Here is a 21200-nt window from a genome sequence, read left to right as displayed (position 1 = left end):
TGCCGGAGAGCCTCAGGACTGCGGATCTTATCTTTTTAGTCCTATTTTATGCTCTTAGTCTTCAGCTTTTAACTCCAGTGTTATGTTTTTATCTTTTTAGTCCTATTTTATGCTCTTAGTCTTCAGCTTTTAACTCCAGTGTTATGTTTTTAGTCCTATTTTATGCTCTTAGTCTTCAGCTTTTAACTCCAGTGTTATGTTTTTAGTCCTATGTTATGCTCTTAGTCTTCAGCTTTTAACTCCAGTGTTTTGTTGTTATCTTTTTAGTCCTATTTTATGCTCTAAGTCTTCAGCTTTTAACTCCAGTGTTATGTTTTTATCTTTTTAGTCCTATTTTATGCTCTTAGTCTTCAGCTTTTAACTCCACAGTGTTATGTTTTTATCTTTTTAGTCCTATTTTATGCTCTTAGTCTTCAGCTTTTAACTCCAGTGTTATGTTTTTATCTTTTTAGTCCTATTTTATGCTCTTGGTCTTCAGCTTTTAACTCCAGTGTTATGTTTTTAGTCCTATTTTATGCTCTTAGTCTTCAGCTTTTAACTCTAGTGTTATGTTTTTATCTTTTAAGTCCGATTTTATGCTCTTAGTCTTCAACTTTTAACTCCAGTGTTATGTTTTTATCTTTTTAGTCCTATTTTATGCTCTTAGTCTTCAGCTTTTAACTCCAGTGTTATGTTTTTATCTTTTTAGTCCTATTTTATGCTCTTAGTCTTCAGCTTTTAACTCCACAGTGTTATGTTTTTATCTTTTTAGTCCTATTTTATGCTCTTAGTCTTCAGCTTTTAACTCCAGTGTTTCCTCAGGAGGGGTCCTCCACACTGGGGGCTGTGTCGGGTCTGCTGAGGGGGTGCCATCCTTGGGTCCCTTCGACCCGGCCAGCTGGGGCTTCCTCCCTTTAATGTGGGGGTCTGCCCGTCTGTCGGAGTCGGGGGGCCCGGGCGCAGCCTGTGGCTCCTCCCAGTGTGGACGGCCCCAAAGGTGGTGTTTCCTTGATCCTCAGTGCCATGCCATGTCTCCCTATGTGTGATTGTGTGATTGTGTGATTGTGCGATTGTGTGTGTGTGTGTGTCTAGTATGGAGGGTGGCAAGGAGGGGCTTTCTTTTGTTTCTTTGTTTTTTCCTTTTAATTGTGGTAATTGTTTTAATTCTGTAAAGCACTTTGTGTTGCGTGTCTTTGCAGGAAAAGTGCTTTACAAATAAAGTTGATTTGATTTGAGCCTTGATGACCAGCCGACCAAACATTTGACTGTTTTATGTGTTACTGTGACTTTGAAGATCAGGAACTCACCGGTTCATCCCAAAGTCCTCCTGTTCCTCATAGGTCTCCCTGGAATATGAAAGAAGAAGCCAGATTAAACTTTCAGTGTCGGTTGCAGCGATCAATACGCTGGACACGTTCCAGTAAACAGAAATTGGGGTTTTTCGTTTTTTTTTTTTTTACTCTTTCCTTCTAAGTCTTCTCCAGAGAGGTGAGGGATTTATTGATCAAGTGGGTCACTTTCACATTTTGGTGACTTCATAATCCACCATGAGTTGGTGTCCTAGTGAGGGTTGCGAACAGGAGGGAAATTTGCTAGAAAATGATGAAGATTTAGTTGGGGAAATTTTGTATATTCAGTACATTATTCATTCAATTTCTACCGCTTAGGGTTGCTGGAGCCTATCCCAGCTGTCTACGGGCGAGAGGCGGGGTACACCCTGGACTGGTCGCCAGCCAATCACAGGGCACATATAGACAAACAACCATTCACACTCACATTCATACCTATGGACAATTTGGAGTCGCTAATTAACCTAGCATGTTTTTGGAATGTGGGAGGAAACCGGGGGAGAACATGCAAACTCCACACAGACATGGCCGAGGGTGAGATTGAACTTGGGTCTCCTAGATGTGAGGCGCTAACCACTTGAACCCCGCGCAGCCCTTCAGTACATTCATTTCCTGGACCTTCTAAATGCGTTTTTTATAATAATAACAAAATAATATGAGTAAATAAGCCATTTAAAATATTAATAAAGGGGAGCTGAATGGCGGCGGACAGGAAGTGACGTCGGGGCCCCAGAGTTGAGTTTTAGTTTACCAAAGTTGCAGTAGTGTAGTGTAGTTACAGTAATTACTGAGGAACTAATGAAGTACTAATGAGTTGTAAACTACCATCATTTTGTGTACCTTATTGTAGTGTTACCAGGTTTTTAATATATTTTTTATAAGGGATTATTGTGCCTGTTGTGAGATAAACCTGCAATAAACACCCAGTGACCACTGTGGAATACTACGTATCATTCCCAGCCTCTTTGAATGCATCTTATGTCATATACTGTGTATTTTATGCTTTAAGAGTCTTAATTTAGGCAAAAATATGCTTCAATATTCTCATTTTTTATTGTTGTATTTTATGTTGGTTCATTCTACTAATTAGATATTTTCATTGCCATCTTGGTTAAATTAATTTGTGTATGTAATTGATAAATAAAAGTAAAATTCATGATTGTTTTCGTATTGTAATAAGCAGAAAGATACTTTCCTCTGTCATAGTATCCTACATTACCAGTTCTATGGTCCACACCAATGTGAACAAGCTCGAGTGGATGTAGTAGCATGGCTTTGGTGTGAAGTAATGCAAAAGTTTCTCCTACCTGATGGTGGTGATGGTTGTGACCGTGTGCATCTGTGATTCCACCGGGCTGCAAAGTACAACAAATACCAGTATTGTCAAAGTGAAGTTTCCACTTAAGTTTAGCTTGTTTTCAATTAAATGCTTGACGGCCTCTTAATTTCCACACACTTATAAGTCACATTCGGCTTGAATAGTAAAAAGAGAGAAAAAAAAATGGCTTTAATTTGCATCTAATGAGCTGCGCCGTGAGGAGATGGGTACCTCTCCTCTTCTTCTTCTGTGGTGGTTGTGATCGTGTACACAGACGGCGATGTCCACCTGTCCCACGGAGAGTCATCTTCTTTGGACCTTGTGGGCAAAAGATGCGCATTACGGGAGAAAATTAAATAAAAATATCTAATAAATGACCTATGACTCAATGCCAGTGCACAATTTCCATCCATTTTCTATACCGCTTATCATCACTATGGTTGTGTGTATGCTGGAGCCTATCCCAGCTGTCTGGGTCAAGTGAACAATTTCTTATGTCTTGAGCAGAACGTTCATGCAGTCAGGAGAATAAAGAGCGCAGCATAGGCATAACGGTGCTTTTAAATAAAAAGGACGACTTACTTCCTCTCAAACCTAACCAGAGTCTGTTGATCCTCTTCTCTGGCTTCTCCTGGAGCCTCTCCGCTGAGTGAGGACACATACATTGAAAGGCTTTTAGCTTGTAATGGGCGAGGGGAGAGATCAACGGAACAAGCTGGAGTACGCTGAGTGGAGGCATAAGAGTAAATCGAAGTGTGTCATCACCTCTCTTCGATGTGGGTCTGCAGAGGAGTCACGGTTTCCCACGTGCGCGCCCACGACCGATGAGTGCTGAGACTGAAGGAGGAAAGACAGCCAACGAATGGAAGAGTCGTGGCACATGAAGTGGAAACACAAAAATAAGTGCATTGTTTGAGAAATTCAATTCAGAGTCTCCACTTTGCTCGGCAGCGTGCACTCATGCATTCATGACACATGCACTAAGCTGGGGTGGATACCTTGTGGCGCTGGTGTCGATGGGGGTGATGTCATCTGCAAGTGAGTCCGAGGCCTTACTGCTTACCCTGGTCAATATTCAGGAAGTAGATATAGTGAATTAGTGAATTACCATTGCTTTATGTTGAGATTATACAGTTAGAGTATATGTTTTCTATAATGAAGCACACTTAAAGGGGCAGTAGAATGGTGAAATGGTTAAAGGTGATGATAAAAAATAAAAAAAAATAATGACAATTAGCTCTCTGCTAACAGGAAATAAAGTCAGAAGAACTTACACGATCACTGGATCTTGCTTCTCCGAGAAAAGGGTTGACGAACTTAAGAAACAAGAACATAGGATTTGAACCATGGGTAGATAGTAAAATTCGTCAATAGAAGAATGTACCATAATTCTTAAACTATGAGCGGTGCGGCTAATTTATGGCCATGTTCAAATCTCTACTTCAGAACTACTGTGCCGCTAAACTCATGACACAGCAACTTAACACTCTAAAGGTAGGTAAGAAATGTACAATACAAGCACCAATAAGAGTTTAGAATTTTAAAAAATGCTAAACTCATGACACAGCAACTTAACACTCTAAAGGTAGGTACAAAATACACAATACAATTACCAATACGAGTTTAGAATTTAAAAAAATGCTAAACTCATGACACAGCAACTTAACACTCTAAAGGTAGGTAAGAAATATACAATACAAGTACCAATACAAGTTTAGAATTAAAAAAATGCTAAACTCATGACACAGCAACTTAACACTCTAAAGGTAGTTAAGAAATGTACAATACAAGTACCAATACGAGTTTAGAATTAAAAAAATGCTAAACTCATGACACAGCAACTTAACACTCTAAAGGTAGATAAGAAATGTATAAGTACCAATAGGAGTTTAGAATTAAAAAAATGCTAAACTCATGACACAGCAACTTAACACCCTAAAGGTAGGTAAGAATACAAGTACCAATACGAGTTTAGAATTACAAAAAATGCTAAACTAACTACATTTATAGGTCAGAAAAGTAGGAAAAGCATAATAGGTCCTCTTTAACTACCTGAACTCGGTCACTGTAGTGGTCACACGGGAGCTCACGGAGTCCTTCTCCTCGCTGTAGAACGATGGCGGTGGTGGGACGGAAAGGTAAAGAAGAAGGTAATGCAGGAATGGTGTGATGAGAGGAGAAAAGAGGGCATGCAAAGGTTAGTGTGGTTCTTCTCATACACTATTTACTATGACAGTCCTGACAATTATTTAACTCAAACCAGTACAGAGTGGAGTGTTGCTTTTGGCAGTATTAGTCTTTTTCGACTCCTCATTTTCATTATGCTATGTTATAATTACTTGTTCATGTTGTGTAAAATAGACAACAGCGAGCACTGATTTGCAATGTAAGGAATGTATCCATCTGATACGGGATTTGGAGCACTTCCTGTACCTTTCTAGTTCAGTGAGGAGATCCTGACTCCAACGTCCCGAGCTGGGGAGAACAGACTGTGCAGGTTCTTCTCGACTGCAGGGTTGGAGAGATAAGGGGAAATAAAAAGGGGAGTAGAAAAAACATAACCTATTTACAGCAAGTCTAACTACCTGATTTCAGTCACTGTGGTGGTCACACGAGCACTTGAGGGGTCCTTCTCTTCGCTGCAAAAATATGGTGGTGATGTCAGGAGTGATAGAACGCAGGAAAACAAAGCTTGAATTGAAAATGATGTTATATTTTGTTATTTTATGCTATACCATGTAATATAACCTTGATGTGTCATGTTATGCTATGTTATAAAGATTGGTGTGCTACGTTATATCAAGTTATGTTTAATACGAGTTTAGAATGAAAAAATGCTAAACTCATGACACAGCAACTTAACACTCTAAAGGTAGGTAAGAAATATACAATACAAGTACCAATACGAGTTTAGAATAAAAAATGCTAAACTCATGACACAGCAACTTAACACTCTAAAGGTAGTTAAGAAATATACAATATAATTACCAATACGAGTTTAGAATTAAAAAAAGATGCTAAACTCATGACACAGCAACTTAACACTCTAAAGGTAGGTAAGAAATATACAATACAAGTACAAATACGAGTTTAGAATAAAAAAAAATGCTAAACTCATGACACAGCAACTTAACACTCTAAAAGGTAGGTAAGAAATATACAATACAAGTACCAATACGAGTTTAGAATTTAAAAAAAATGCTAAACTCATGACACAGCAACTTAACACTCTAAAGGTAGGTACGAAATATACAATACAAGTACAAATACGAGTTTAGAATAAAAAAAATGCTAAACTCATGACACAGCAACTTAGCACTCTAAAGGTAGGTACGAAATATACAATACAAGTACCAATACGAGTTTAGAATAAAAAAAAATGCTAAACTCATGACACAGCAACTTAACACTCTAAAAGGTAGGTAAGAAATATACAATACAAGTACCAATACGAGTTTAGAATAAAAAAAAAACAACAACTATTGTAACAGCTTCCCATCATGCATTGCTTCCCAGCAGAGCGGAGGGTGGCTCCCTCTGGTGGACACAGGCACCTGAATGAATCCCGGCAGCCATGGCCAATTAACTGCTTTGCTGGGAAGCAATGCATGATGGGATGCATGATTAAAAAATAGGCTAGTGATATATCATTTTATTGTCCGGAGCGTACAGTAGTCATGATTTTGAGTGTTTTATATGTAACACCATGCAAGTAGAAAATAAAATTATTGTGTAGCTGTGATGTATACGGGTTTGGCACAGAGGTTGGACATGCAAAAACAGTCCACTTTGAACATGATAGAATGCTTTACGTGTGTATGAGTCACCTCTAAATTCAAGCAAATAGCAGCCGATTTCAATGCAACACACGACACCGCCATAGTAGTTATAATAACGTACACTTGTGTGCTCAGATCAGCCATACAAAGAGCACTCCCAATAGAGAAAAGGTACAATTTGCGTCATTCCATGCTGTACCTGTTGATGGAAAGATCTGAGATGGGCTGTAGCAGGTCAGAGGAGCTGCAGAGAGAAAAGTGGCTCATAATCACAACGTGTTGCATTATGTATGACGACGTGCCATGAGGCTGAGCTGCAAAACAGTCACAGCTCCCAAACCAATATGATTACCTGTTTGGGGATGTGGTCCCAATCGGATATGGATCAAATGGATCAGCCGAGCTGAAATACAATTTCACACTGATTTCACTGTCAATTGTCAGCACGACGCACATCTTGCTGTCACATTGAATCTTAATGGAAAGATTGAATGCCGTTTGAATGGTAAACAGTAAGAAACGATGTAGCATGTTCTGTTGTTATAGCAACCCAAATCATCAATATTAACTTCTTCTTTACAGGAATATTTAAAGGGGACCTATTGAGCTCAATTTCGGCCCTTGTATTCGGTTGTGGACTCCTATAGAGCAGCTCCACACAATAACCCGCACAGAAAACTTTCTAGATCTTCCAGAATCTGCGCCGATTCCAAATGTATTTCCTTGGATTTCCAAAACCGTCAGTTTTAATTTATTCCACTTATGCCCCACCTCCAGACACGCCCATTCCGCCATGATTGGTCACACGCCCAAAGTGCTTCTAACTATGAACCATATAAGGAAGTCCAACTCTCTGTGACATCACAAAGGAACAGTTATACCACGCCTTTTGAAACCGAGCGTTTCTTTTAGGGCTCAAACGTCTTTATCTGAAACTTTGGCAGTGTTTAACATAACAGAATACAACATTCTAACTACATTTATATGTCAGAAAAGTAGGAAAAGCATAATAGGTCCTCTTTAACTACCTGAACTCAGTCACTGTGGTGGTCACACGGGAGCTCACGGAGTCCTTCTCCTCGCTGTAGAACGATGGCGGTGGCGGGACGGAGAGGTAAAGAAGAAGGTAATGCAGGAATGGTGTGATGAGAGGAGAAAAGAGGGCATGCAAAGGTTAGTGTGGTTCTTCTCATACACTATTTACTATGACAGTCCTGACAATTATTTAACTCAAACCAGTACAGAGTGGAGTGTTGCTTTTGGCAGTAATAGTCTTTTTCAACTCCTCATTTTCATTATGATATGTTATAATTACTTGTTCATGTTGTGTAAAATAGACAACAGCGAGCACTGATTTGAAATGTAAGGAATGTATCCATCTGATACGGGATTTGGAGCACTTCCTGTACCTTTCTAGTTCAGTGAGGAGATCCTGACTCCAACGTCCCGGGCTGGGGAGAACAGGCTGTGCAGGTTCTTCTCGACTGCAGGGTTGGAGAGATAAGGGGAAATAAGAGCGGAGTAGCAAAAACACAACCTTACTGTAACACACCTATTTACAGCAAGTCTAACTACCTGATTTCAGTCACTGTGGTGGTCACACGAGCGCTCGAGGGGTCCTTCTCTTCGCTGCAAAAATATGATGGTGATGTCAGGAGTGAGGGAATTCAGGGAAATAAAGCTTGAATAGAAAATTATGTTATATTTTGTTTTGTTATGCTATAAGAAACTAGGACACTAGTTTGAGGCCCCCGCCTTGATATGAAAGTTTAATGTTAGTGTGGCCCGCGCAAGTTTGATATGGATGCTGTATGGTATCATGTACCCAGAAAAAATTATTACGTTTGATTAATGTTCATGTTAAAGGTTAAATAACTGTTAATAGTTATCCTCCCTATCCGTGTGGAAGTGGTAAGTTTTTGGCTATTTAAGTTGAAAGGAAATAACTTGAAGGCTACCGTTTAGGTCGCTAGCTCTCTAGTTTGCGAGTTAGCATGTGTCTCAAGACCCTGCAGTTGCGCAATATGTTGTAAATAAAAAGAGTATAAATGTGACTATAGTCGTGTTTTGTCATGTCTACAGGGCTCTAATAATGCTTTGTTCATTTAATGTGAAAAAAATAATTTGTCTACCCACCAACTATATGTGGTTTCTTAAGTTTTTATTATTTGCCGTTTTATTATTATTATTATTATATTTATTTATTACTGATTGATTGATTTTCTTTATTCTTGATTTTAAATGCGTTTTTTTTTTTTTTTGGAAAACCTGATGCGGCCCAGCCTGGCCCAGGCCCTAGCTCCAGTGGCCCCCAGGTAAATTGAGTTTGAGACCCCTGCTGTACAATAATATGGGACCTTTCACTTATCACCTGATCAGACGGAAGTAGAACAAAACATGCCTATTTACAACAAGTATAACTACCTGAACTCGGTCACTGTGGTGGTCACACGAGAGCTCACGGGGTCCTTCTCCTCGCTGTGGAATGATGGCGGTGGCGGGACGTAGAGGTAAGGAGTAAGTGAATTCATGAATGCCGTGATGAGAGGAGAAAAGAGGGCATGCAAAGGTTAGTGTGGTTCTTCTCATACACTATTTACTATGACAGTCCTGACAATTATTTAACTCAAACCAGTACAGAGTGGAGAATTTCTGCATGATTTTGTGTGTATTTGTGTGGATGTGTGTGAGACATACCTGTCAGTAACAGTGGTTATGGTTTGAGTGGTTATATTAACCGTCTCTGTGGGGCTGGAGGGCAAAGAAACATCATGCAGAGTCAGTTTATTACAGATCACATCTGATGAGAAAAAACATTTTTGTCACAGGAAAGTGCTCCTGGGAAGTGATTAGGTGTAACTTTGATTGGTTTAGTCAAATGTTGTGTTTCTTTGGCTATATCTGAGGCTGGCGGAGACAAACAAAGCGGCGATACTTCGTCAGATCAGAACACTCTCTTCTATTTCCAAATACAGGCGGATATGATGTGCCGCTTTTTGAATTTTATGAAACACTAAGCAGGAGTTGATATAGAACTATGCCTGCAGGAAATCCATTATGGGACATATCTGCAAAGTCATATACAGAATACAGCAAAGTGAGTTGAGTTAGCGAGATGTTTGGAGTCTGTACAAGGAAGGTGGTTCTCTTGCAAAGCGGCTATGTCACCATGGTAACTCATAACCTGTGTAGACTTCATCTTGAAATCAGCTATGAAAGCACCGCAGTTTTATTGTGTAACCTATTGGGAGATGGCATCAGCATGTATTGGGAACCGGGTGAACGTGAGAGGAAGAACAATTCAGGCAACGCTATGAGAGGAGTGGAGACCACATTGATCCACTAGCATTCTCTGATTTAATTTGCTATAACACATATAGATTGCTCACTTTTTGAGCCGTGAATCAGGAATAAAATGTAATATGGCCAATGTTTGCAGACATATACGTCACAGTAGTCCTTGCATGAGTACTCTCTCCCCATTGCCTCACTTTGAGGCAACAATCAACTGCAACAAAACAGTTCTTTATTCTAACAAAAAAATACATAAATTGTCACCGAGTGGTCACAACGAGATACAGCATGATATAATTAGTATAATAATCAGTGTTAAATTGCGCAATTGCTCGCTTAGCATTATTCTACCAGCAGCCTTGCCTGGTTCTATTGGTAGCAACAGTGTTGCTTTTGACAATAATAATCTTTTTCAACTCCTCATCCTCATCATGCTCTGTTATTATTACTTGTTCATCTTGTGTTAAAATTCACTGGCTAGCTTTTGTTTTAATAATAATAATACATTTTATTTGTATAGCGCTTTTCAGAGTACTCAAAGACGCTTTACAGTACAGAAAAAGAAGAGAAGAAAAAATAGAGTTGAATAAAAACAGAGTAAAAGATGCATTAAAATACAATATCACCGGCTTTTGCTAGACACAGCCAACAACACAGCAATTGAAAGCTTTGCATCAACTTACCTTTCTAGTTCACTGAGGAGATCCTGACTCCAACGTCCCGGGCTGGGGAGAACAGACTTCTTCTCGACAGGTTCTTCTCGACTGCAAGGTTTGGAGAGATAAGGGGAAATAAAAAGGGGAGTAGAAAAAACATAACCTATTTACAGCAAGTCTAAGTACCTGATTTCAGTCACTGTGGTGGTCACACGAGCGCTCGAGGGGTCCTTCTCTTCGCTGCAAAAATATGGTGGTGATGTCAGGAGTGATAGAATGCAGGAAAACAAAGCTTGAATAGAAAATTATGTTATATTTTGTTATTTTATGCTATACCATGTAATATAACCTTGATGTGTCATGTTATGCTATGTTATAAAGATCGGTGTGCTACGTTATATCATGTTATGTTTAATACGAGTTTAGAATAAAAAAAATGCTAAACTCATGACACAGCAACTTAACACTCTAAAGGTAGATAAGAAATATACAATACAAGTACCAATACGAGTTTAGAATTTAAAAAATGCTAAACTCATGACACAGCAACTTAACACTCTAAAGGTAGGTAAGAAATATACAATACAAGTACCAATATGAGTTTAGAATTTAAAAAATGCTAAACTCATGACACAGCAACTTAACACTCTAAAGGCAGGTAAGAAATATACAATACAAGGACCAATACGAGTTTAGAATTTAAAAAATACTAAACTCATGACACATAATAAAGGCAGATAAGAAATATACAATACAAGTACCAATACAAGTTTAGAATTAAAAAAATGCTAAACTCATGACACAGCAACTTAACACTCTAAAGATAGGTAAGAAATATACAATACAAGTACCAATCCAAGTTTAGAATTCAAAAAATACTAAACTCATGTAAAAAAAATTAAAAAAAAGTCATGTGTTATGTTGTCATGTGCTGTTCAGTTATGTTGTAATAGTAAGTATAGCATAAAAATAACTTTTACAAGGCTAAGGAAGGCAAACATCAGATTGGTGTGATCCAGGAAGTGAGGGAATGTAAAATGAAGCGGGAAAAGTCACATTCCAAAAGAATGGTGGAGACGGAATGATGACAAAAAACTGCCAACTTGACTTAATTTACAAAGTGAGTGAAAAGAAATAGAAGAAAAACGAAAACCTTGTGGTGATATTTGGGGTGTCCATGAATACATCTCGTGGTAGCGCAGGGACAGTGAGTGGGTGAGTGCACTAAAGAAGTGCTTGTTTGGAGTTGGAGATAGTTATAAAAGAGCGGCTGACTCTGTGGGGAACTACACTGTCAACAGAGGCTGTATTATGCTATGTTACAGTGTTATTTCATAATGTTATTTTTTGTTATGACAATAGACTTAAGAGTCCCAGCAGTAGAGTTACAGCAAAAGAAGAGAATATATAAAGTCCAACAGTGCCACCATGTGGTTCAAGATTCTACAAAGGTAAAGCGAGAGTCCCACTGCAGTACTATGATTGTGTGTATTTTTAACAAACCCAGAAATGAGATCCAGGAGATTCTCTGTTGTTGCTTCATGGTTGTTGTTGAGTGCTGCAGTTGGTTCCTGTTCATCACTATTGACATGAAGTAATCAGATCAGTGCACCTGCTTTGGCAAATATTCACATGCAGTATATTTATATTTATATTACCTTGTTAATTAAGTTTAATTTGGAACAAACTCTTGTGAGGTATTTTTAGGGAGCTGAAAGTGAGATTTGAGTACTTTGAAGTGAACACAGTGGCGCAATGCCACTATGTGTCCGCATGCCAACGCTGCTATGGAATGAATGAGGAAGTAGTTTTAGTTTGGTACCCTTCTTCTGAGGCAGCATCCCCTGGGTCTTCCTCTTCTTCTGCCAGCACTGGCTCGTCATCCTTGAGGCTGGAGGGGGTGAAAAAAAATTGTTATCAGATGGCGTATTGAGACTCCATCATGCCAATGGAAACTTTTTTCTGTTAGTACTGCTTTTTATCTACCATCTATCTCTACAGGTGATAAATAAAAGGAAAAACAGTAGCAAAGTCCCTTTTTAAGGCCACCGCAAACCAAAACATTTAATTGTATTATGCGTTAAATATAATTATTCTCATATTTTCATTACCTGGTTGTTTCGGTTTCAAATGGAATGAGATTTTCATACATGGCGGTGAGCGTTTCAACTCTGGAGCTGTGAATGCAAGCACACCATTCAAATACAGAACACAAAAAAAACACATATATCCTCCTAGAGAGCACCTGAGGGCTTTGAAATTGGACATTTCAACCATAGAAAATTATTGGATTTTTTTTTACTTTAATGTTACATTGCAGCATATCCCCGTAAAAATATACATAAAATATATTAAAACTATATATATAGCTTACATAGCATTCAGCTTGTTAGTTTGTGTCACGAGTGAGCAATGGCAATTGAAGAGAGAGGCTTCTGGAACTGAATCGAATGTAATAAATCGATTTTATTGCAAATGTTGAACCAAAATCGGAGGAGAGTGAACGGTGTATCAAAAATAGATATTTTATGGGCATTTTTTCCACGGAATTTCACCTTCGATGGTAGGCAAGGAATATAACCTCAGTGAAAATGCGGCATTTATTGTATTTTCTACTTATTTTTTCTTTAACATTTCACTTTTAACCTATAAAAAATAAAAAAAATGACATTATATTTCTCCATGCTATTCTTTTAAAATTAAAATCTCTTAATATTAATTCTGAATATTTTTACTTTTACTAAAATTACTGCTGATTTTTCCATTTTTGCAGGACATAAATAGCACCGGCGTCGCACTATGGACACCTCTGTTCCAAACATACGAAGTTATAATTTATTTAAGTTCTAATTTGGTGTTTAACTTAATTTTTAATGTATTTTTGACACATTAAATGACACATGAAAGTGGCAAAAGACTGTAATAAGTTTTGTTAATATGGTCCTTATTTTTTATAAGCTTTACGTGTCGATAGTTATTGATAATTATACTCAAGACAGAAACTGAATGATCTAAAATAGTATTTAAGTGGTTACATACAGTAGAAAAAAAGTTAGTATGATGTAAAAATTATGAAATTGGCAATGAAACACAACTTCTTACAGTCTTTTGCCACATTCACACAGATATTCATTCCACACATCACATAGTAAGGTTTAGTAATGATAGCAGTGTAGCAGATTTCTGACCTTGTATTTTCAGAGGTTTCAGGCTCTGGTTTGTATTCTTGTACTTTCTCATTGACTGACATTGGAGACGTGTCAGCAGCTTTGGAATCATCAAGTTGTGAGCGGGTGGAAACGATGTGAAGATAAACAGGGTTGAGTTCAGGGGGAGTAGACACCGGAGGGGGAGATGGAGGGGAATCTTCTTTCACAGGTTCAGGGGGGGCCTCCTCCACCTTCTGAGTCTCATTTACAGTGACATGCCCAACAGCTGTCTTGACTCTGTTAACAAGACAAGATAATACGGCAAACTGACAGGACAGACGTCTGCTCCGTGCAGGTAAAATAAGACACCTGGCAGAGGATTTACATGTTTTGTGGTTGCGGCTCTGGGACCGAAGCAACAGATGTGACAGACGTGACGGCGGAGGGGAGCACGGCGCTGAGAGGCGGGGGTGGAATTGCAGAAACATCATCAGCAATCTTCACCCTGCGCATTTGGAGCACAAGTATGCTTGCATTTGATCACATTGAGTCGCTGTATTGATTCACAATATAGTCCACTATAACAATATTAGTCTTTAATCTTATGGAAATGTTGAGGGAATGATGCTTCTACTACAGCAGGGGTCTCAAACTTGCGGCCCGCGGGCCAAATGCGGCCCGCAAGACACTAGTTTGAGGCCCCCACCTTGATACCAAAGTTTAATGTTGAAACATGATTTTGCCCCGCCCATACTGTTACCCCGCCCTGTTTTGCTTTGGATTAGCAATGAAGCTAAAGGCTTATGACGCTGGGTACAAATAAATGCAGGAAATGATTTGGAATAAAACGGAAAATACACGTCAAGATAAAGCATCTCATCAAACATGTTGTTAAAGTTACGACGCCGCTCCCAGATGGAACTGAGTACGATGCTAACTTGCTAATTGGGTACAATTATTAAGTTTCATTAATGTTCATGTTAAAGGTTAAATAACTGTTAATACCGTACATTTGAATCTGAAATTCTTACGTTTTTCTTATTTGCTGTTTTATTATTATTTTACTTATTTATTACTGATTGATTGATTTATTGTCTTTATTCTTAATTTGTTTATTTTTTTATCTTATTTTGTGAATAGAAAAATAAAAATTAAGATATTTGAGAACAGTGGAATGTTTTATCAGATATTTTGGTGTGGAAAACCGGAACCAAAGTACTGAAAACGTGTATAGCAGAAGCAAAAGCATTGAAGATAGTTTTTTTATTAATTTTTTTTCCAGTTTTTAATAAATGCATTTTGGTTTGTTTTTTTTGTTTTTTTTTTAAACCTGATGCGGCCCAGCTTCACCCAGAACCTAGCTCTGGTGGCCCCCAGGTAAATTGAGTTTGAGACCCCTGTACTACATATTTTGCTGAGTTTAACCAGTGCTATTATGCTATTACCAGTGCAGTTTTTGAAGGAATAAAAATATTTCAGAGCAGCTGTTTACCTTTTAGCCACAAATGATGAAGTGTCGTTGGCCACTGACGTGTCAGCTGCTTTTATTTGAGTCCTAAATTCATAGAGACCCATCAGTTAATCTCGGCCTGAACATGCAACTGCTGGTTTCGGAGAGTCGAGACTTACTCAAATTTTTTTGCAGCTGAGAGCACATAAGACCGCTCCCTGGCTGCAGATTTGGGCAGGACTTTGCTGGCTGCTGTCGTGCTGCAAAAAGAAGGCCATTACCGGATACCGCTGATGTAGTCTCTCCACGGGTAATGTTTAAATTGGACAACGTGCAAGTCTTACCGTTTCTCTTGCTCCTCACTGCTAATCTTGTTTTCCACATTGTCAGTAGCGGGCTTCACTGTGTGGGGGGCACTGAGGTGCACAAATGAACAAATAAAAACATATTCAAAAGGTATTCTGTTTCTTCACAATCACTACAAAGATGGTTTGTGTGCACTTACATTTTCTTGTAGCCCTCTGAAGGTCTTTTGTTGAAGTGTGATGTGCCACTGGTAAAATAATACACATAATACACATAATTTATTAGGTACATGTGAGATCTACTAATATTGTGGTTAAAATGATGTATTTTCCCTTATGGACATACCACCACTGACTAGACAAAATAGGGCAGATCTGAAAATAAAGCCCAGAGCTATCCTGTTAGAAAGCCCATAATTTACATTGCATTGTATGTTCAGCTTAGAGTGCAGTGTTAGTTCTCAGACAGTATTCAAGATTACATTCTGTTACTTAGTATACATAAAACGTATTAATATTAATTTCATAAACATTGTGACTGTTAGAAAGCCCATAATTTACATTGCATTAGAGTGTCGTTTGTCCTACGGTGTTCAGCGGTCAGTAAACGCACCACAGTGCGGGACGTTTTTTCGGTTGAACAATTCATAGATCTCTGAGCGTTATTGCGCCTCATACATCATATCACCAGGTTGATACTGTGCGTGAATGCATGAAGGTGAGTTTTTTGGCTTTATTGTGGAAGCTGTGGAGTAGTTTGGGCACCCTTTTTCACAAAGTTAGGCTCCCTTGTTCATCGGTGGTAATATCAGTTTATCGGTATTTAAGCTAACTGTGACTAACGGTTATTCTAGTGAGTGTCATGTTTGCTTGGTTTCTGCCTTTAGCTCATCATTATACTTGTGTAATATGAGTTACATTACGTTACTTATAAATGATTGTGTATTTGTCTTTGTATGCACGTCTCATCAGTACCACATCATAACCTAAATAAAAAATATGTTAACAACTCTGGCTTTTACCTGGTCGGCGAGTGCTAGCATGACGTGACTGTCGCACGTGACGTGACTGTCGCACGTGACGTGACTGTAACACGTGACGTAACTGTAGCACGTGACGTAACTGTAGCACGTGACGTAACTGTAGCACGTGACGTAACTGTTAGCACTGAAGGTCCCACGGCTAAGTTAGTGTGGTGCATCTGTTAGGCTAACAGATGCTAGGCTAGGGTAACCTAGCATAATACCACATAATACCATAATACATAATTCACATAAGTGAATTCTAGCTTAGTAGGATTCAATAATAGTATTTATAATACTTTAATACTATTATAATACAAATGTAATAATAATTTAATATTTTTGTCGTTAGAAAACCTCTTAATGGCCTTCTAAAATGTTTTTTAACATTATTAGAGCCCTCTAGACAATGCAATAACACCCCCATAGTTACCTTTATATTTGTATTACCTCATCTTGTAGACATCATAACTGATTAAAAACCTCATAACTGATATTAGACACCGTCGCTTTAAGCATTGCAAAGTACCAAGGTAACCAGTTAACCGCTAAATGATTTATTCGAACCTTAAGAAGTTAAGGTAATGTAAGTTAAGGTAAGGTAATGTCTCATCCACGCAACATGACTTACTTATATGACTTGTCTTGTCAATATTATTCGACTAATAATAAGCCAAAGTCAACCACAAAATATGTAGTATCATTTACTCAATAATTTGGTAACGCTTTACAATAAGGTTAACAAAATTACAGTAGTTAATGTAGTAGTTAATTACCGTATTTTTGTGAACCTTATTGTAAAGTGAGACCAAAAAAAACGTGATTTAGTGAGAGCATAATATTCGAACCGCGAACAACTGCAGACACAAAACAGCATGTTCCAAATAAGACTTACTAAAACCACTTTTAGACCGTTACTCACACATTTCCGATAAACTATTGCAATATAATATAACATGGGAAGAGTATAATATGTGAATCAGAGCTCCTTACCTAATTCCATTGGTAGTTGAAGACGAAGCAGGCTTGTCTAGTTTGGTGAAAGCATCCCTGAATAAACAACAAAATGAGAGTTATTTGTTTTTCTCATTCACTTTCTAATCAACTAAGTCAGAAGCTTGAATTTTGATGACCTGTGGCGCTCAGACACTCAATATCACCAAAGTGAGAATTCGGTAACTAAGTTTATAAAACCGTATCCGCTGTAGCGACTTCATAATCAGGAAAAAGGCGAAAGAAAACAAACATTTACTTATTGGATAGTGGGGCCGAAGTGGGTGAGGATACTGGACTGGTTTCCGTTGATGCGGCATTCTCACGTCTGGCTCTTAGTTCTGCCATCCTGTACAAACACACAATGACTTGATCATCCCGCTGTGTTATGGTGTATAAATAGTAAGCGGTGGGAAGGCTCGTACCATGGCTTCTCTGTAGTCGTAGCCTCAGATTCACTGCTGCGGTTCATCCAGCTGCCATCGTCCTTCAGCTTGGTTCTGACTTTGGTGGTCCGGAACACAGTTTCTTTTTCACTCTCTAAAACGCAACGACGCAGTCAACATCCACACTCTCGTGTCGTATGTGTGAGATCCAAAGAAATAATTTCATGGAAGATTGTGTTTTATATTCATTTTCGATTGTCCAGGGTCGGGTCGCAGGGGCAGTGCCCCAAGGAGGGATACCAGCAACTTCCCGGCGGATCCCGAGGTGTTCCCAGGCCAGTTGGGAGACATAGTCTCTCCAACGTGTCCTGAGTCTTCCCCGAGTCCTTCTACCGGTTAGACGTGCCGTATAAACAACTAACCAGATGCCCAAGCCACCTCATCTGGAGGAGTAGCGGTTCTACTCCGAGTCTGTCCCGGATGACAGTCCTTATCTGTAAGCTCGGAAAAACTCATTTCCGCCGCTTGTACCAATTAACGATACATTTATACACAAAAATTCAACATGATACCTTGTCCGAAACTTTACAAGTTTCTTTTATTCTATGTATATTTTGAAATAGTTGTAGGTGAGATGGAAATTCCATGCTTATAATTGTTATAGTTGTTATAATTGTTACATTATCATTCATTTTCCATTGCTTATCCAAGAGTCGCGGTGGGTGCTGGAGCAAGAGGCGGGGTACACCCTGGACTGGTCGCCAGCCAATCACAGGGCACATATAGACAAACAACCATTCACACTCACATTCATACCTATGGACAATTTGGAGTTGCTAATTTACCTAGCATGTTTTTGGAATATGGGAGGAAACCGGAGTACCCGGAGAAAACCCACGCATGCACGGGGAGAATATGCAAACTCCACACAGAGATGGCCGAGGGTGGAATCGAACTCTGGTCTCCTAGCTGTGTGCCCTGCGTGCTAACAACTCGTCCGCCATGCAGCTGAACTCACAACAACTCTGACTGTCTAAATAATAGGTGAACAGTAGAGCTGCAACAATTAATCGAATTGATGATTAACTGATTGTACAATTAATTTACAACTTTTTTTTAGTACCGGATGAATCGTTTAAAAATGCTTTGACTTCTGAAAACACTGATGGTGGTTCATATTGATTCTGTCCTTCTTGGGTCTACACCGATTAATCGAAACTACAAGCTTTAGATTAATCGACTAAGAAAGCCGAAGGTGTATTATTACTTTTTGTATGTTTTGGCATTGTTATTGTGCCAAATATTATTATATATAATAATATTATATATAATATTGTATATATAATATTAATTAGTTACTATATAATAATATTATATATTGTTATTATATAATAACAATATAATATATTATATTCATTCATTCTCTACCGCTTTTTCCTCACGAGGGTCGTGGGGGTGCTGGAGCCTATCCCAGCTGTCTTTGGGCGAGAGGCGGGGTACACCCTGGACTGGTTGCCAGCCAATCACAGGGCACATATAGACAAACAACCATTCACACTCACATTCATACCTATGGACAATTTGGAGTCGCCAGTTAACTATAATATAAATATATTATTATGTTTTGGCACAAATGAGAGATGGCCGAGGGTGGAATTGAACTCGGGTCTCCTAGCTGTGAGGCCTGCGCGCTAACCTACTGAAGAATCATATATCTAAAAATCATCTGGTGTCCGATCATCACTGATGTAGATTTCAGTGAGTGCAAGGTTGTTGTTTTTTTACACGATTTTTCACAAACTTTATGTCTATTTCCATGTTTTGCTAAGAATTGAGCACTTTAAATTTGGACTCCCTTGAACAGCAGGATCGGAGAACATGCTATATACGTACAAAAAATATGCATTTCAATAGCTGCTTCATATTGTACTATAGATATATAAAAAAAAAACTATTATGGAAAGCAGGAAGTGAACAAATGTAACAAGTACCAGATGGAGGGGTAGGATTTAATAAGCTTTGCTTCTTCCTACTCCTTTTGGACATGTGGAACTGTGAACTGATTATGGGATGCATTCAATTGTAATCTGATGCATGTTTAAATGAAATTAAACCATTACCATTACCATAGATAGTGGTAACCATATTAACGCCTCTCTGACCGTGTTAATCAAAGTGAATAATTTTGATAGAATTCAGGTAGAATGATGGATGCAGCCCATTGGATTGGACCTCATTATATTGTGCAAATGTACTTAATGAAGTGAATATTTGACTCCCAAGACCGCACGATAATAGCATGCCTTGCATTGTCAGTACCCAGTGCACACAAAATACAAGTAAATAACTTTCCCAGCCATCAGACACGCCCTGTGATGAGCCATTATCGGGAGAGACACTCACCCTTTGACATGATTCCAGCTCAGCTTTTGTCTTCTTCTTCTTTGCTGGTTCTTATCAAGCTGCTGAAAGTAAAACAAGTGAGCGCACAATGAAGAAAGTGTTGCTATTAACCAGCAAATGACTTGCTTTGATAGGAATCGGCCTTCCGACGCTTCCGTGCCCTCCCAAAAAACAGAACATAACGCTGTGAAGAATTTTTCTGCCTCATCCTCAAGACATGTAGAGGAGCCTGTCTTTCCGCTTCCCAAAATGAAGCCATCGGCAAAATAACACCACTATGAAACCATGTCTAAAGTAGTCAAATTCTATTATTATTATTATTATTAGACTACTCCAAAAAGACACTGCGTCATTATCCTGTATGGTTGTTATTGCGGCAATATTATTATTATTTAAAAGCAAATACAGCGGCCTCAAAATACATATTTATCCAAGGTTTAGTCCATCTGTCCATATGAAATCAATGATTCATGAGTATGTAAGAACAGGACAGACGACTTAGGAAACACACCTAGAAAAAGAGACGGTAAACACTGACTAAAAACCATTTGCAAGCCTTGATGGATGACTTCAGTGACTTTCTCCGAGTCAGGTTCTTAAACAGGACAAATAATTGTACCGACCTGCTGTTGCTTTAGTATCCCGATGGGCTCCAAGCAGGATCGTAGCGTCCCACTCAGTGTGTGTCTGCTGTGTGTGACAGGTGTCTTGAGCCCTGAGCGACAGGTACGGGCGTGAGCACTAACAAGCCCAGCCAGTTAAGGAGGGGACGACGTGTGGGGTGGAGCACTCGTACTTGTTTGTACAACCGTGACGAATAAAGGTTGCTTGGTATTTCTTTGTTTCTTTTTTTGTGTTTTTGTTCTGAGAGATGAGCAAGCAAATTAGCTGTCTGACTTACATGTACTGTAAGCGAGGTGATAAAGGGGGGGAAAAAAAGGATGACATGGCAACCGGGGGCCGAGGTGCAACCGGTGCATAGCGACATGTCCTGCGGGAACCAGAGCAGATCTCATGATTAAGAAAGCAGGAAGATGCACCAACATACAGTACATTGGTGACACAGACAGATACTTAACACAAGCTTAAATAAGCATACGTTTCCATAATAATAGGC

The 21200-nt window shown here is 38.8% G+C and overlaps 1 protein-coding gene and 1 long non-coding RNA gene across 7 annotated transcripts in view; one reads left to right on the top strand and one right to left on the bottom strand.

Moving 5' to 3' along the window:
• Window positions 1-21200, bottom strand: part of znf185 (zinc finger protein 185 with LIM domain) — a 25981-nt gene extending 4781 nt beyond the window's left edge. The window contains exons 1-33 of one of the 6 annotated variants that reach the window (XM_058062961.1): window positions 20707-21199; window positions 20084-20142; window positions 17720-17834; window positions 17554-17643; window positions 17295-17351; window positions 15480-15527; window positions 15319-15390; window positions 15154-15234; window positions 15017-15079; window positions 13910-14029; window positions 13564-13821; window positions 12487-12552; window positions 12198-12266; window positions 11879-11956; window positions 10562-10615; window positions 10403-10483; window positions 9123-9176; window positions 8850-8903; window positions 8001-8054; window positions 7835-7909; window positions 7454-7507; window positions 6778-6828; window positions 6625-6669; window positions 5232-5285; window positions 5080-5154; window positions 4699-4752; window positions 3921-3962; window positions 3645-3710; window positions 3412-3483; window positions 3229-3291; window positions 2878-2964; window positions 2636-2683; window positions 1287-1325 (exon numbers count right to left, since the gene is read on the bottom strand). In XM_058062961.1, coding sequence (XP_057918944.1) covers window positions 1287-1325; window positions 2636-2683; window positions 2878-2964; window positions 3229-3291; window positions 3412-3483; window positions 3645-3710; window positions 3921-3962; window positions 4699-4752; window positions 5080-5154; window positions 5232-5285; window positions 6625-6669; window positions 6778-6828; window positions 7454-7507; window positions 7835-7909; window positions 8001-8054; window positions 8850-8903; window positions 9123-9176; window positions 10403-10483; window positions 10562-10615; window positions 11879-11956; window positions 12198-12266; window positions 12487-12552; window positions 13564-13821; window positions 13910-14029; window positions 15017-15079; window positions 15154-15234; window positions 15319-15390; window positions 15480-15527; window positions 17295-17351; window positions 17554-17643; window positions 17720-17834; window positions 20084-20093 — 2249 coding nt within the window. In that variant the 5' untranslated portion in view covers window positions 20094-20142; window positions 20707-21199. Of the gene's footprint in view, window positions 1-1286; window positions 1326-2635; window positions 2684-2877; window positions 2965-3228; window positions 3292-3411; window positions 3484-3644; window positions 3711-3920; window positions 3963-4698; window positions 4753-5079; window positions 5155-5231; window positions 5286-6624; window positions 6670-6777; window positions 6829-7453; window positions 7508-7834; window positions 7910-8000; window positions 8055-8849; window positions 8904-9122; window positions 9177-10402; window positions 10484-10561; window positions 10616-11878; window positions 11957-12197; window positions 12267-12486; window positions 12553-13563; window positions 13822-13909; window positions 14030-15016; window positions 15080-15153; window positions 15235-15318; window positions 15391-15479; window positions 15528-17294; window positions 17352-17553; window positions 17644-17719; window positions 17835-20083; window positions 20146-20706 lie in introns of all 6 variants that reach the window. The other 5 variants (XM_058062960.1, XM_058062963.1, XM_058062962.1 and 2 more) reach the window with 5 other exon arrangements.
• On the top strand, window positions 15858-21194 carry LOC131110169 (uncharacterized). The gene is made up of 3 exons (XR_009120853.1): window positions 15858-15997; window positions 17944-18176; window positions 20787-21194. It is a non-coding gene; the product is annotated as an uncharacterized LOC131110169 (long non-coding RNA).

Source organism: Doryrhamphus excisus, chromosome 23 (assembly GCF_030265055.1).
Source record: "Doryrhamphus excisus isolate RoL2022-K1 chromosome 23, RoL_Dexc_1.0, whole genome shotgun sequence".
In the NCBI taxonomy this organism is placed as follows: domain Eukaryota; kingdom Metazoa; phylum Chordata; class Actinopteri; order Syngnathiformes; family Syngnathidae; genus Doryrhamphus; species Doryrhamphus excisus.
The sequence above is the reverse complement of the archived record's forward strand: the minus strand, read 5'-3'. Positions and strand labels throughout refer to the sequence as shown.